The sequence below is a fragment of the Nelumbo nucifera genome, chromosome 3 (genome assembly GCF_055504915.1).
Source record: "Nelumbo nucifera cultivar China Antique chromosome 3, China Antique-T2T, whole genome shotgun sequence".
NCBI lineage: Eukaryota > Viridiplantae > Streptophyta > Magnoliopsida > Proteales > Nelumbonaceae > Nelumbo > Nelumbo nucifera.
The window spans coordinates 108,703,309-108,718,950 of NC_142651.1; the positions used below are offsets into that span (position 1 = coordinate 108,703,309).

At 37.9% G+C, this 15,642-nt stretch overlaps 1 protein-coding gene across 1 annotated transcript; it reads left to right on the forward strand.

Annotated features, from left to right (window-relative positions):
* The first annotated feature begins 1,046 nt into the window (after nucleotides 1-1,046).
* Nucleotides 1,047-8,646, forward strand: A/N-INVA (Plant neutral invertase family protein). The gene is made up of 6 exons (XM_010272552.3): nucleotides 1,047-2,122; nucleotides 2,780-2,945; nucleotides 3,173-3,384; nucleotides 6,203-6,696; nucleotides 7,470-7,518; nucleotides 7,860-8,646. Exons 1-6 carry the CDS (start codon nucleotides 1,349-1,351, stop codon nucleotides 8,184-8,186), a joined length of 2,022 nt encoding a protein of 673 aa, XP_010270854.1. The 5' UTR covers nucleotides 1,047-1,348; the 3' UTR covers nucleotides 8,187-8,646.
* The last annotated feature ends 6,996 nt before the right edge of the window (nucleotides 8,647-15,642 follow it).

Consider the following 15,642-nt stretch of genomic DNA (forward strand, 5'->3'; position numbering starts at 1 on the left):
GGTGTAGGCCGGGCTGGGCCGTTGGGTTACCCGGCCCATGAACAGGTCTATTTACTACCCACAAATTGTTCTAACATCCCTATCCATTGTGGGGAGGGATGTAGAAATAGCTAACATACCATTTTTGCATCATATCTTGCTTTTATGAGGAGATATTTCTGAATTCGACTTCAATCAGGGTAAAGTCTATTCCAACAATTTTTACTGTTTTGCAATGAGAATTTTTTCATACTTATATGTTTTATTTCATAAAGAGATATTCTAAATACAAGATTGGAAAAGGCTGTTAAAATGGTGTAAATACAGATTTACCCCGATAGAGGCCGATCTCGATATTTCTAATACACATCCATAAGGGGCTGTGAAAATAATGCGGAGATGTGGTCATGTGGTATTGTGAGCACCAAATCCCAATTCTTAGTGAAATAGACTCATACATCAAGTGAAACTGAAATTCGTATTGGCGTCCCACAGAATGCCACAACACATCCCGACTGTGAATTAGAAATATCTCCATATTGTTCCCTACACCAATTTTACCATGCATTACAGCTGTATATTTTCATGAATAATTAATAACAGAGATCATATCTGCGCCTCACACTAATCTTACAACATATCCAAGCTCTACATCCGAAAGGACCGAAACATTTGAGATAAGACCTGTTCTGCTCCTCACATAACGCGTCTTACAACGTCTCATACGCACATTCTACCATATTATAAACATCTTTCGTATTTGTAAGTTATTTTTCACGGGAGATATTCTAATGCACAGTGAATGTATATGTTAGGCGCCCAAGTGTGAGGAGCAGATTCCGTTTCCGTTTTAGATATATTGTGGGAAGCAAATATGAAGATTGACTCTTGTCTTGACCATCACCACGGATAGAATAGTATTTTTAATCCGTTAATCTACTTTTTCACTTTTTTTATTTCAAAAAATAAAAATTAGAAAAAAAAAAGAAACAACGGTGCAGTCTCCTCCATCTTCGAACCTTCCCTCCGCTGTTCCTATAATAACCATTAAAAATTGAAAAAAAAAAGCAGCGTTGGCTTCTCTAAAGAAAGAAAGAACCATTTTCATCTCCGGCAGCCATTTCTCTTTCTATTTTAGGCTTCTGTAAACTACCTATCCATCCGTTCAACTAAATTTCGGTATTATTTTTCTCTATTTGTAGATTGCAATCTTACTCTTCCGTTATTTTTCTATCTCAGTTGTTTCTCATTTCTTTATTTCTGTAATCGCTCTGTTTTCAAATTTTCAAGATAAACAGAGTTGTATATAATTAATCCATTCATCTGATTTATACTTCAATTTATTTCCTTAATTTTGATTCTTCGTGGTATGAATCCGAGTGGGTCTTTTGGAATATCCACGATGAGACCCTGCTGTAGACTCCTAATCGGTTGCAGAGGCTCGGCGTTCTTCGGATTCTTACCGCCAACATGTCAACATTCGCTCGCCAATAACTTGTCAGGTTTTCGATACAAATTGCTCCAACATCGTCAATTACATAGCAATTCCCCTCGAATTTTTGGTTTTAAATGTGTAGCCAATCCAGATCAGAGACCTTTTCGTTCTCCTGATTCGAATTGGGGTCAATCTAGGGTTTTCTCTCGCTGTTGTAATGTTGGGCAAGATAGAGGCACTTCTTTTATTGCTAATGTTGCCTCGGATGTTCGACATCATTCCACGTCCATCGACTCCCATGTTAATGACAAGAGCTTCGAGAAAATTTACATTCAGGGTGGTATCAAGGTGAAACCTCTCGTCGTCGAAAGGATTGAGAGAGGCGTTGATGAAGGAAAAGGACAAGAACAACAGGAACATGTACATCCGGTAGAGACATCTGAAGGTCTTAAGGAGACCGAGATTTCCACACACAAGAGAGAGGTCACGGAGATTGAAAAGGAGGCATGGAAGTTGTTGCAGAATGCGGTTGTTAATTACTGTGGCAGCCCAATCGGGACTGTTGCCGCTAATGATCCTGCTGATAAGATGCCGCTCAATTACGATCAGGTCTTTATTCGTGATTTTGTCCCGTCGGCACTCGCCTTCCTGCTACGGGGAGAAGGGGAGATCGTCAGGAACTTTCTTCTTCACACTTTGCAATTGCAGGTTCTCTGTGCTTCTTCTTCGTCTTCTTCTTGATTGGTTACTTGTTGCAGCCTACCTATTAGTTATATTCTTTTTAAGATTAAATCAAAAGTTTCATTGGTCTACGAGGCTACAATATTGGTGATGTTTTGCAATATTCCAAATATTTTGAATTTTTTGGTAGTACAGATATTTGATTTCGGGTTATGATATGGTTAAGGTCGGCCTCATTTATCCGTTATTCCAGATGCCTGTGCATGCTTTCTTCTTGTGTCCCTATAACTAGTACATGGGACTTTATGAATGATTTACTCGCAATCTGTGATGTTAGTAATCCACTGGTTTTATATCCTATGATAATGTGTGGTTTGTGGAAAGATGGAATTTTATATTGACTTTTTTTGTTCTTCTGTTATTATTCTAATGTTGGTAAAATCTTGGGTTCCTGCATGTTACCACCATTCGTCTGGGGTTCCCAAATGTTATCATGGTCGTCAATTTTCTTATTATGCTCGCGGTGTGTGTATTTACATTTGCCATTTTATGGCATGAAAGAACCTTTCTGTTCTTCTTTGTTGGTCAGCCATTTGGTCTTGTAATAGATGCTTGCGCTGTGTGGTTCTTTTGTTAGTTTTTGAATTTCTAGATTTTAAATGTTATGTCATGTTTGTTACTTAGAGCTGGGAGAAAACTGTGGATTGCTACAGCCCAGGACAAGGCTTGATGCCGGCAAGTTTTAAAGTTAGAACTGTACCTCTTGATGGCAGTACCGGAACATTTGAAGAAGTTTTAGATCCAGATTTTGGTGAGTCAGCTATTGGCCGTGTCGCTCCAGTTGATTCTGGTGAGTTTTAATACGAATTGTTAATTATAGTTTGTTTTGTTGCTGTTGTTATCATCCCCATATATGGACATTCATTTTTTTCTTTATGCAAACACTGGTTTGTTCAGTAGTTTTCTTGTCAGCTCTATGATACAAGCGGGAAATAAGGAATATCTACACTAAGCATCATTTAGGATTGGACTCTGATTTTCTTTTCTTTTTTCTTGGTTTTTTGATTATTTTGATAGGATTGTGGTGGATTATCTTGTTAAGAGCTTATGGAAAGATCACTGGTGATTATGCATTGCAAGAAAGGGTCGATGTACAAACTGGCATAAAGCTCATTTTGAATTTGTGTTTAACTGATGGCTTTGATATGTTCCCTTCTCTGTTAGTCACTGATGGTTCTTGTATGATAGATCGACGGATGGGTATTCATGGCCATCCCCTTGAGATCCAAGTAAGTTGGGACTCTACATGCACCTTTGCAATCATTTCTTCTGTACACTTCAGCTTTCAATTCTGTTGGGTTGTCATATATATTAATAGTCATTAAGGGCTCGTTCGCTTTTCAGCTTTTGAGAGGAGGGAAGTCAGTCAATGGGAATACCATTGACTGAGATACCGATTTCTTTTTTTAGATTTACGTAGGGTCCACATAAAATTCATTTTCCCTGGTTATAACTTGCCCAAGTATCTCCTAGGTGGGTAAGTAACTTTACCATCTGGGGGGAAAGTTGCCAACACTTGGATGGGACAAAATTGCCTCTTTTGAAATGGATTTTTATGGATAAAATGGTCATTGTCTTATTTAACTGGAAAATAAAAGAACATGGGTAAATGCAATTGCCCGGGTAAGTAATTTACCCAGGTAAGTGGCTTCCCAAAAAAACGAACGGGGCCTAAAGGTAACTATTTAAATAAATGCTATGCCCATATGTTGTTTGTATTATTGTAAATGCTTTTCTTGTGGGATTTATCCTACAGTAAGAGATCACCATTTAACTGCACTAAATGCTTTCCTTTTGTTTCATTTTACATAGCTAGCTTCAATGTATCTGATGAATTACTTCTTGATCTGTTTTATTATGCTCTAATTGTAGATAAATAATGTTGCATGGTCACCCTTTCCAATCAAGAAAAAATGTTGCATTGTCTAGGTTGTTTTAGGATAGCTCTTTTCAGTGTCAAGTCTTTTGGTTTTTGGAATGATAGTTGGCAACATGGCAATGGATGACTGCGCTAGTGAGGAGTGACTTGGTTCAAGTAAGGCTCTAAAAGAGCAAGGGGATGACCACAAGAAAATGAGCTTGAAGCGGTATGAAATAATCTAAGGACTAGTTGGATTGTGTTAAGTGACCATCCTGCAATCAGTATCAGTTTTTGACTTAAATGATCTGGTGTTACAAAAGCTGTTTTCTGTTTATTTGGGTAAGAAAAGCCTCAAGTTTCTAATAGTCAGTTATATAGCTGCAGAAATTATCTGCATTGAGTAGGTTCGTCTGGGCCAATGGCATAGTGGCCCCACAGTGTGACAGTGCTAAGCACGGGGCTTTAGTTTGCCAGAACTTACATTCCCTTGCTTGGTTTTGGGAACTTTGCTTGATATTGCAGTTCTTAGCCACGACTAATGCTTGGATGAACATGCTATGGTTAAGCTATAAGCACCCAGCTGTGCTTATAACTCATTGGCTTGAAAATAGAAGTTTGCATTTTTTTGTCTGAATTTTTAAACCAGTTAATAATAAAATGATATGGTGCCCAGTGAGTGTGCATTGATTAGATCATCACTGATTCTATAGTGCTGAATAGAACTGATCACTATAAAAGTGTTTGGCACCAAGTGTTGCACGAGCATTCCTATTTACCATGATTCAGGAAATTCATCACCTCTTTTCTTTTATTTTTTATTTTTTTGGTAATAACCTCTGTTCATCCATTGTTTTTGTTTTTTTGGAAATCTTTTTAGTTGGGAAATTTTGATTGAGCACTTAATATTCTAATATTAAATATTTTTATTACATTTAAGCTATGACATCTAACGAAAATTGTCAGCTTTTCCAACTTTCAGTTTTTCTGTACATCAGAATGGTGATTCAAGATCATGATGATGATTTAAGAATCATCGTTTTTGGTATTTGAGATTACCCCCTCCCTCATACAAAACCCAAAACGCTAATGCTGAAGCAAAGTTTCTCCAGAAACAGTCTACCCAAACTTGGTTTCATTGTGTTTCTGTTTTTTCTGATGTGGCAAGTTGGCAAAACAGGATGCTCATTAAACGAAATGGTGCCAAACACCCTCTATATGCGTTGTTTTCATTTTGTGTTTAAGAGAACTCATTTCATCATGTTTGTAAAATTCTTTATTTATTCCTTTTTTCCTAAAAGCAACAATACCTGAATATATTATTGTTTCTTCCTTTTTATCTCTTGGTGTAGAACACCTAAACACTAACTCTAATCAGTAAGTAAACCTGTAAGGGGAAATTGGTTGAGAACTGTGAGTTTAACTTTATGTGTAAAGCTAATATTAGAACTTAATTTGTTCTTTATATCAGGCTTAATGTTCAATTGATACTTTTCGAGTTCTGTAGAAATGTACTACACTCTGATCATGTTGCCCTTTGGAAGCATTTCTTTTTGTGTTGCAAAAAGTGATAACTGATCCATACCATTTGAGCCAAGGATAATAATAACAAGCTAGTGTTTTATAACATGGGTGATAATTTCTAATGTAGTCCCATTGTTGTTATTGATTTTAGTCAGGGAAAGTTGCTGGTAATGGAGAACTCTTTTAATCTTTACAGTTTAGAGGGGAAGGTGGATTAGTGTTGGATCTTCTTTGTGTTGGTGAGGTCAATTAGCCATCTATTTGGGTAATATAATGTAGCCTAAGTTAAACATGGTGCATAAACGTTAACTTTTATGAATTTGATTTCTTATTTTGGAAAAGGACTGAGAACTATTGAAAGGAATATTTTTGAAGGCTAATGAAGCATGAGTTGCTAGAATACTTTACCTTTTTTGTCTTCTCTCTTTGTCTAGATCTTTCGTATGATCTGGTTTGTACTGTGTGGTAATAATTTTTTTATCTAGTACATTATGATCCTGTCTTGCATCTTATTTTAAGAATTGGTTGTTTCTTCCCTATTGCCATTGTAGTATGTTCTAACCTTCATCCCACATTCATGTTATCATTTACAAGCTTGTTTTGCCTCTGGTTATTTTTCCTTCGTTGTTGTGGTTTATAATCCATTGACAAGCTTGTTTTGGCAGGCATTGTTCTACTCAGCTTTGCGTTGCTCCCGAGAGATGCTAACTGTCGATGATGGATCCAAGAATCTTGTGACAGCCATTAATAACCGGCTCAGTGCATTGTCATTTCATATTAGAGAGTACTACTGGGTGGATATGAAGAAGATAAATGAAATATACCGTTACAAGACAGAGGAATACTCTACGGATGCCATCAACAAGTTCAATATCTATCCTGATCAAATTCCTTCTTGGCTAGTAGAATGGATCCCAGAGCAAGGTGGTTATCTTATTGGCAATTTGCAGCCAGCTCACATGGATTTTAGGTTTTTCACACTTGGCAACCTTTGGTCCATTGTTTCATCCTTGGGTACTCCTAAACAGAATGAGGGTATATTAAATCTGATTGAAGACAAATGGGATGATCTTGTGGGACAAATGCCTCTTAAGATATGTTACCCTTCTTTGGATTACGAGGAGTGGCGTATAATCACTGGTGGTGACCCGAAGAATACGTAAGTTTTTTCAATGCTATATGTATATATTTCACCTAGAGGTGTAAATCAGGTCATGCCGCCCACAGCCCTGCATGGCCCGGCACGATTTTGAGCTGGCATGGCCTGACATGATTTTGAGCTGGCCCAGCCCAATGGTCCATGGGCCGTGCCGTGGCCTGGCACGATTGTATGGGTCGATGGGTCGTGTCGGGCTTGGGGTTTCAGGTCAGCGGGCCGGGCCAACACGGCCCATATATATTTATATATATATTTTATATATAATATATTATATAAATTATAATTATATAATAATATATAGTATATAACATATTAATAAAATACATTTTTTTTCAATTTTATTATACTATTTTATTTAATTATTGTATATATAAGAAATTGTATACATCAAAATTCACATATAATTAAAATTTTAAGGTTTTTTATTTCAATTTTTAAATTAAATAACTTTGGCCCGGAGCATGGCCTGGCCTGGCCCAAGGACCCACGGACCAGCCTGGCACGGGCCAGTGTGGGCTTGGTTCGTGGGCCGTGCTGGGATGACCCCCCAAAATATCTCAGGGATGGGAGGCATGGCCCAAGATGGTCCACAGGCCGTGTCATGCCGGCCCAGCACGACCTGTTTTACACCTAATTTCACCTATTATATAGGAAACTGGAACAAAGAAGTCAACATTTTAACTTCAAATCTTTTAGTTGGTTACATGAATTATTTTTTATGTCTAAATTGGTTGAGTATTCTGAACATCATTTATGTATTTTGACTGTTACAGACCATGGTCATATCATAATGGTGGATCTTGGCCAACACTTCTGTGGCAGGTATATTTGAATTTGTTTTTAAGTGTTTGTGTGAATTATCATATCAAAAATGGGTGAGGGGAGGGCGTGGGTAAACCTCATTGCCTTTCTATTGGAAAAGGTGCATGTGCATCTGGGATGACAAGATAATGCTGCTTCCCTTGTTATCTGTTCATGTTGCAGGGTTCAACCTGTTTTCTTGATGTATTAGGATTCTGTTTGGCCAAAAGTCGGCCCAATTAGATGATATAATAAGAAATGATGTACAACACGGGTTGAGGGTATTGGATGCATAGACTTGGATTGTTGGCTTGATTACTTTTTGGCTGTTCTTTAACTCTTTATGATATTAAATATTTCAGTTCACATTGGCTTGCATCAAGATGAAAAGGCCAGAATTAGCCAGAAAGGCAATTACTTTGGCAGAGGAGAGGCTCTCAATGGATCAGTGGCCTGAATATTATGACACCCGTAATGGAAGGTTTATTGGGAAACAATCACGGCTTTACCAGACATGGACAATTGCTGGGTATCTGACATCAAAAATGCTTTTGGATAATCCAGAGATGGCATCAATGTTGTTAATGGATGAGGACTATGAGGTTCTTCAGACATGTCGCTGTGCTTTGAGTAAAACTGGACGCAAAAAGTGCTCCCGTGGGGCAGCCAAAGCACAGATTCTTGTGTAAGCAATACTCTGATCACTCTGAAGTACCATACTTTTATACTGTACAGTGAAACGCCTGGGAAGAAAGCACAACATTTTCAGTAAAGCACAACATTTTCAATCTGAAAATGTGACATGGAGAGGTCCATCTTCACAGCAGAAGCGAAATGTTGTCCTTAGAGGTCTTAGTGGAGTTGTCCAATATATCGTACATCTCATGTTGTATAATATTTGTTGTCTGGTAGAGCCAAGGTCAGTTAAACAGACTCATCTTTTGAACACAGATGAGGTGCTGAAATGTGTTCAATAGCTGAGAGAGACCTTTTTATAATTTATTTTTGGTCTGTAATCAACAAATGAAAGTTGATTCTTGATGTGTTCGGGATGATTGGAACCTGGTTTTGTGGTTCCAGAGCTGAACACTCATTTGTATGTTATTAACTTTTAACAATTAGCCCGATATTTATTATTTACTTACATAACTCCAAGGAGCTCCTCTCTCTCTCTCTCTGTTAGAGAGAAATAATAATTAGGTAGGGAATGCGAAATATTAGTCAGGTAGGCTCAGTTTGGAAGGAGTACGAATACAAATTTGTAGAGCTCGAGCTCGAGCTTGGTTCGAGCCAGAACCTTGAGCTCGAGCTCGGCTTGGCTAGGCTCGTTTTATATTTTATAAAAATATTTAGAAAAAATATTTTATAAAAAAAATTATATATAATTTTTTTTATTTTATATTTTAAAAATTAGGAATTATAATAATTAATAAGTATAATATTTTTATTATATATATATTTGATTCGGCTCGCAAGCCTTATGAGCTAAGCTTTAGTTGGCTTGAGCTTGGCTCGTTTAATAATCGAGCCACTAAATTGAGCTCGAGCTCGAGCTTGGCTAAAACCGAGCTGAGCCGAGCTTGAGCATCTCATGAAAAGCTCGGCTCGTTGCCACCCCTAAAAGATAGGGAAACCAATACAAGGGTTGTAAAGGTTTCCCTACCTTTCCTTTCCTTTCCTTACATTTTCCTTCAAACCAAATATAGCCTAAGGGCTCGTGGTTCATGGGAATAGAGATCTGGGATGGAATTGGAATGGGGTCATTTGGATTCTAAATGTTTGGTTGGATAGAATTGGAATCTATTTTCTCCATTCTTGGTGGAATGACATTTTCCCATTTGAGGGAATGGTCATTCCCTCCCCTTCTTCTCTTGGGAATGAAATCTTAGTCCAGCTTATTCTTAATTTCCATTCCTATTCCTATCTTAACCAGATAGACTTTATGCAAATAGACCATTCCAGTTCTGATTCTGAATCCAATTCTGTCTGCAAACCAAATGAATCCTAAGAAGTGTCCCTCTCCAGGAGTCTCCTTACAAATAATTAGAAACAAATCTCTTGTAAGAGTCACCTCTCAAGAAACCGAATAACCTTAGTGGACTATCCAATCTGCTATTTGGTAGTGGACTATCCAATCTGCTATTTGGTTGCCTTCTCTTCAAAGGTGTATGTACAGTAAGTTGAGGTTCTCTACTAGTTCCTTAGTCTTTGAGCAACGATTGGTTTTCTTTATTCGCAAAAAAAATTTTGGTCTCTTTGCTTCCAAATGGTCCAAAGCAGAGAAATTATTGTTTCCCATTCAAGTATCATATCGGTTTCTATCTTATCCTCTAGCCATTGTTCTAAACTTTCTCTGCTTTTGGCCCTAGATTTCCATTGACAACTAAGAAATAAATGGTTCTCGTCTTCCATTTCCCCATAGTGGGAGAATCCCGGATCTATTTGAACTTTTGAAAGATCTAATACATTTCCTTTTGTTGGCAGTTTCTTTTAGATTAACAACACATGAAGATTTTTATTTTTGGGGGAAGCAGGATGTTCTAATTTTTTTTCCATTCTTTTAATAATAAAGCTACTCTACTCCCACCATTTGAGAGAATACTCTGTAGGCCGACTTTATTGTAAACTTTCCATCTAGATTGTTTCCCCAAAGTGTGTCCTTCCCATGAGATTGGGATCGCTCTAATTTCTTCAGTTATTCTCTTAGGCTGTGTTTGGTTGCAATGCAAATAAATTTATACTGATGTAAAACCATGACAATGCAAATGATTTGAGTGTAAATTCTGACCAATTTTTGTTTCAAATTTTAACTTATTTTGTTTGATTGTAGTACAAATGAAGCAAATTAAGACATTAAGCAAAATAAAGTAAAATCCAAAACATAATTAAACAAGAATTTGCATTTTTTTTTACATTTGCACTCTCATGCATTTGTACTAATACAAATAAAATTGCACTGCAACCAAACAAAGCCTTAGGGACATACATTTGCATGGTTTCACGTGTGCCTTGAAACATTTAAAAATCCCAATACTACTCTTTGCATATCTTATGAGGTTGTTTTACTCTCTACTTTACGCTATGTTTGGTTTGAAGGAAAGAGTAGGAAAAGGAAGGGAAATGCAAGGAAACCTATACAAGATTTGTAAATGTTTCCTTCCCTACTTTTTCCTTCAAACCAAACATAGCCTTAGTGAGTTTTTAAAACCTTAGGCTTAGTTTCGAAGGAGTACAAATATAAATATGTAAAGTGTAAAACCTTGTATTTTGTATGTATTTATACTGTACATACAAATATGTAGAGTGCAATACCTATCACAAGTGAACTACTGTAGGCTACATTTGTATTGAGTACTAGCGTATTCACTCATGATATATAGCCCAGCTAGGTGTGCATGATTTTGTCTTTATTTCATCTGGACTGATAAAAAAAGGGTAGAAGGGATACAAGGGTAGAGGGGGTACACGTGAAGACCAATAGAAATAGCATTTGGTATATGCTAAAATATTCTCTATAGTTTCAACATATTAAAATTTACCCCATAGTTTGTGTTTTAGTAAAACACTCCTATAGTTTACAACCAGTTTACTTAATCATTGGTCTTCATTAAGAATATTCTCATTTGAAAATGGTCATCTAACCACCTAAACCGAGTGGAAAATGCTCACGGGCATAGGCTCATAGTTGTTTATCCCATAAGTACCCTTAGCACTTCATTTCAAGCTTTTAGAAAGAAAACTAACTTGGAGAAGATGTTGAGGCCATGTTTGATTCACTGCTTTGGGCTTCATTCTTTTAATTTTTGCTTATTCCAGGCAAGAATGAATAAAATTAAAGTACTCGATTACAAAATTCTTGCCATGGGCTACATTCTTTTTAGAATGAAAAATCAGCCCATAGTACAAAAATTGAGGTAGCTTGCAACACGAAAAATAACCATGCCCCATTTTGCTCATTTTCATTCTTTGAGGCTTCGTTTGCCTTGTGGGAAGATTTGGGTGAGATGGGAAAGTGTAAAAATTTACCTTTCCATTGTTTGGTTTTATATATGGGAAAATAGTAGGAAAACACTGTTATGAGGGAGAATAGAGAAGAGGAAGATGAAGGGAGAGAGAGAACTCCATGACTGAAGCTTCGAAGAGGTGCTTAATCGACCATCACACAGTGGTCCTCCCTTCTTTGCACTTTCTCTGTAACCGGGGATGAACTTGGGAACTGAAGTAAAGCAAGTAGGGTTGAGAAAGCAGCGGTGATCTGAGTGAGAGAGAGAGATAAGGAAAATGAGGGAATGAGAGACAGATAGGAGTGGGAAGATGGAAAGAATAGGAAGAAGAAGGTGAGGGAGATGAGAGATCGCTAAGAAAGGGAGAAAGGGAGGAAGACGGAGTCACACTGTTTCTCGCCCTCCTCTGTTCGTTATTGCTGGTTTGTTTTTCTTGGCCCATCCCTCCTCTATTCGTTGTCGATGGTAAGAGGTAATAGTGGTTTCTCGAGTTTTTCCACTAGGGTCGCACTATTTTGGTGCGACCCCGATTCCATATTTTTGGATCTGGCATCCCACATTTTTCTCATCCCATCCCTCTATTTTCCTTAAAACAAATAAGAGAAAAGGGAATATTTTTGGAATATTCCCTTTTTCTCGTCCCCATCCCACAAACCAAATAGAGCCTGAAGAAATTCTATGCTTACAAAATTGTTACCATAAATGTTTACTAGCAAACTACCTGGAAACTCATCTCGACAGAATTAACTGCCTGCCATCCACCAATAAACATCTACGCCAACAATTTTGGAGACTTAGGCTAGTGGTTTATGATTACCGACACTATTATTTTTAAGAATGAAAATGAGCAACATGGACACTTGTTAGTCTAAAGAAAATTCATTTTTAGGAAAAAAGTTTTTAGTTCATAGCAATATTTTCTCATTCTACCCATTATTACCCATTCTTGTCCATTTTAGAATTTCATCTTAGGTAGGAATCCAAAAGAATGAGAATTGAACCCAACATGGCCTGAATTGACGCTCCAAGTTTTTACATAAGTTCTAATTCTAAGCTTCATATTTTGTTTGACAAAAATAGATTTAGAGTTTAAATAAGGTAAACCTTGACTTAGGATAAAAGAAGAGATGTCAATCATGGTGGTTTTTTCCTTCACATGATCTATGTTTACAAGCTACAATTGGCTTGCACAAATTAGAATGTAACCTCATTTGTGATATCTCTTATTCATTTTTTTGTCAATATTGAAACTAGCAAGAAAGGTTGTGCACATTTTAGCAAGGGACAAGAACAACATTTTCATTTTTATTTTCTTTTGATTAAATTTCTTCTAACAGATACTAGGGTTAAAACTGTCATTTTACACTTCTATTTAATGCAAGATGAATTAGGCGTCTGTTTGGCATTGATGCTATTGCTCCAAAAAATGGTGACACATCAGTGCCACGTTGGAAAAAAACGGTGCTAGACCATGAAACGCTTGTTTGTTTGGAATTGTTTTTTCATAAAAACGGTGTTCTGCGCCACGATTTGGAAATCGGGAAGGCGTGGCTTGGAGCAACGCCAAATTTGGCTTTTTTTGGAGCTCGTTGCCGCCAACAAGGACATGACGTGGCACTGGATAACGGGTACCAGTTCTAAAAACGTTTCTTGATGCATTTGTACCAAACAAAAAATGTTGTTGTTGCTCTAAGAAATGGTCTACCTAACAACAACGTTTCCAAACAAAAAAGACACCATTTTCTCATAAAATAGTGCTTCCAACCCACACACATCAGCAGCACCAATACCAAACATATACCAAGTAAATCGATTGCAAACCATAAAACCCTAACTAAATTAGGGTTTAACTAGATCCTCTCCCAATCCGATCCTTGACATGCCCTGCACCCTAGTTTCACTTTCACATGTTAGGTAAATAAGTAACTGGATATCTAGTAGACGCTCATCTCAGATCTCACCAACATTGATAGATTGTAGACGGTCTTTAACAGATCTACTTCCAATGGCTATCCTAGTATCCTAGGTAGAGGGGCATATAATTAATACTGATATTTTTGTTACCCCGGAAATTGTAAATAGCCTAACACACAAAGCATTTTCCTCCCTCTCCATCGTTTTACCCTCTTTCTCTCTCTCTCCTCGATTCATTGTGTTATGTTGATTGGACTACTTTCCGTCTGACTGACTGAAAGCTAACCACAGTGGGGATCGTTGGAACATGGATTCAAATACCCATGGTTTATGATTCTTTGCCACATAAACGAGAAAACAGGCGCTGGGATTCGTTTCCGTACTTGACAATCCAGTCCACCATGGAAAAATGGGTCAGAAGAAACACTTCTGTTACTTTTCGAAGTGGGAAAAGGAAATGAGATGAGGGGGGGAAGGTACGTGGATGCAGTAGGATTGTTACCATTTGGTACACTCACTCGACAGACTCAGGCCGGGACCCGACTGGGACTCGACCGGACTGCGACTGACTTGTCGAAGGTACACCTTCCAAATCATTGTTCCAATTCATCAAATATATAAGAAATTCAAGAGCTTGCTTCTACTCTGTTCTCATTCCTCAATCAGTGAACTTGACCTCTCGTTCATCTATTGTTCAAGTATATCTAATTGATTAGCCCCAAAATAATTAAAGGGGTACGTCCATGAATTCTTCTTATTCTGCTTTTCTTCTACGTTCTACATCTACCCCAATGAGAGAGAGAGGTCATAGTTCATGGGTTCAACAAACTAGAAAAAGAAAGGGAAAGAGATGAGGATGAGGTGGTAAGCCGAAGTAAATAAGCCGTAAGCCCACCCACCAAAATACACCCTGGGTTCTTGAAAGTTACCTCCTCCTCTCAACAATCAACATTTCTAGAAACGCGTAATGTCAACTGTCGTCGGTTCTGATCTTTGACTAATCTCATCCAGAAAATTAGAAAAGAGACGAGTCGACACTCATGTTGGTTTACACATTGACGCTGTACAGTCGAAGAAATCAACGGAGAAAGTGTCCCCGACGATCACTGTGTTATAATATGTCAGAGCTAGCTACGAGCTACCCTGTTCGTCCGAAACTTAAGACATTTATTATTTTATTATAAACATATTGGCCAACCAGAGACGAACACGAATCCCAGCTCCCAACAGGCAACAGAGAGAGAGAGAGAAGGCTTGATAGACTTGGAATTATTATGAAGCTGTCAAAACTACAGCCCTCAAAGAATCAAAGTGCTTTTAAGTGCTCAGCTTTCATGGGTCCCTCCACAGATCCCGGTCTCCGATGTTGGATGGATAGGTTCTCTTCTGGCTGGGTTCTGGTCTTCTGTACCTGTAGCGTCTTGATCAGCGGTTTTATACTTTTGAAACTGCAGAGACAGAGACATGGACAAAAGATAACATGGCCAACAGAAGAAGAATACCATAATCGTTATAAATACATTTATCTTTACAAATATGGAAAGGAAGTGGAGCCAGATATCTATCTATGCATGTGTTTTGTGTACGATGGTCAGGACCGACCATTGTTATGACAGAGGCAGACGCAGACTCGATGCTGATCACTACTATAACATTCAGTGTTGAGTCTCTCTGATAATTAAAAGCTGCTGCTGGCGGATATGAGTGGTCTGCTCTCTGCTGCTGCTGGAGCTGGTGCAGTAGTAGTGCACACCCAAGAAGCAAGAACAAACCAGCTCCCATTAATAATATATATATTATAAGTTAAAAAAAAAACCAATTAACAAACACTGTGATCATGAATGCTAATTATATATGCTAAGGCCAGATGCAACAATCTGCTATTCTTCTCCATGTCTGGGCGTCAAACCCACTCTCCAACCCGTTGCAGTTCCGGTCGGCGGCCCAAAATTTTGCTGCAGCGACGGCCTTCTTCGTTTGTCTGCGTGCATTTCCATCCTCATGATCTCCTTTGCTCTGCATGCATTCTTTGCTAGTATTAATAATGTTCATGGAAACGCCACTCTGCTCCCGTTTCATAAGGGCCTCCAAGAACAATACCAGTGAAGCCATGTTCACTCTGTTGGAGAGTGATTGGCACTGATTAAGGAGTCTTATTATTAATTGATATATTGCCACTGATAAAGCCAAAATCACTTTTATTCCCCTTTCTGATTTAACCAAATTA

Excerpts from the sequence above, each read along its gene's own strand:
- A/N-INVA (XM_010272552.3), top strand. The coding sequence starts at position 1,349 with ATGAATCCGAGTGGGTCTTTTGGAATATCCACGATGAGACCCTGCTGT. Across the intron at positions 6,697-7,469 it reads GGTGGTGACCCGAAGAATAC|ACCATGGTCATATCATAATG; the intron begins GTAAGTTTTTTC and ends TGACTGTTACAG. Across the intron at positions 7,519-7,859 it reads GGCCAACACTTCTGTGGCAG|TTCACATTGGCTTGCATCAA; the intron begins GTATATTTGAAT and ends TAAATATTTCAG.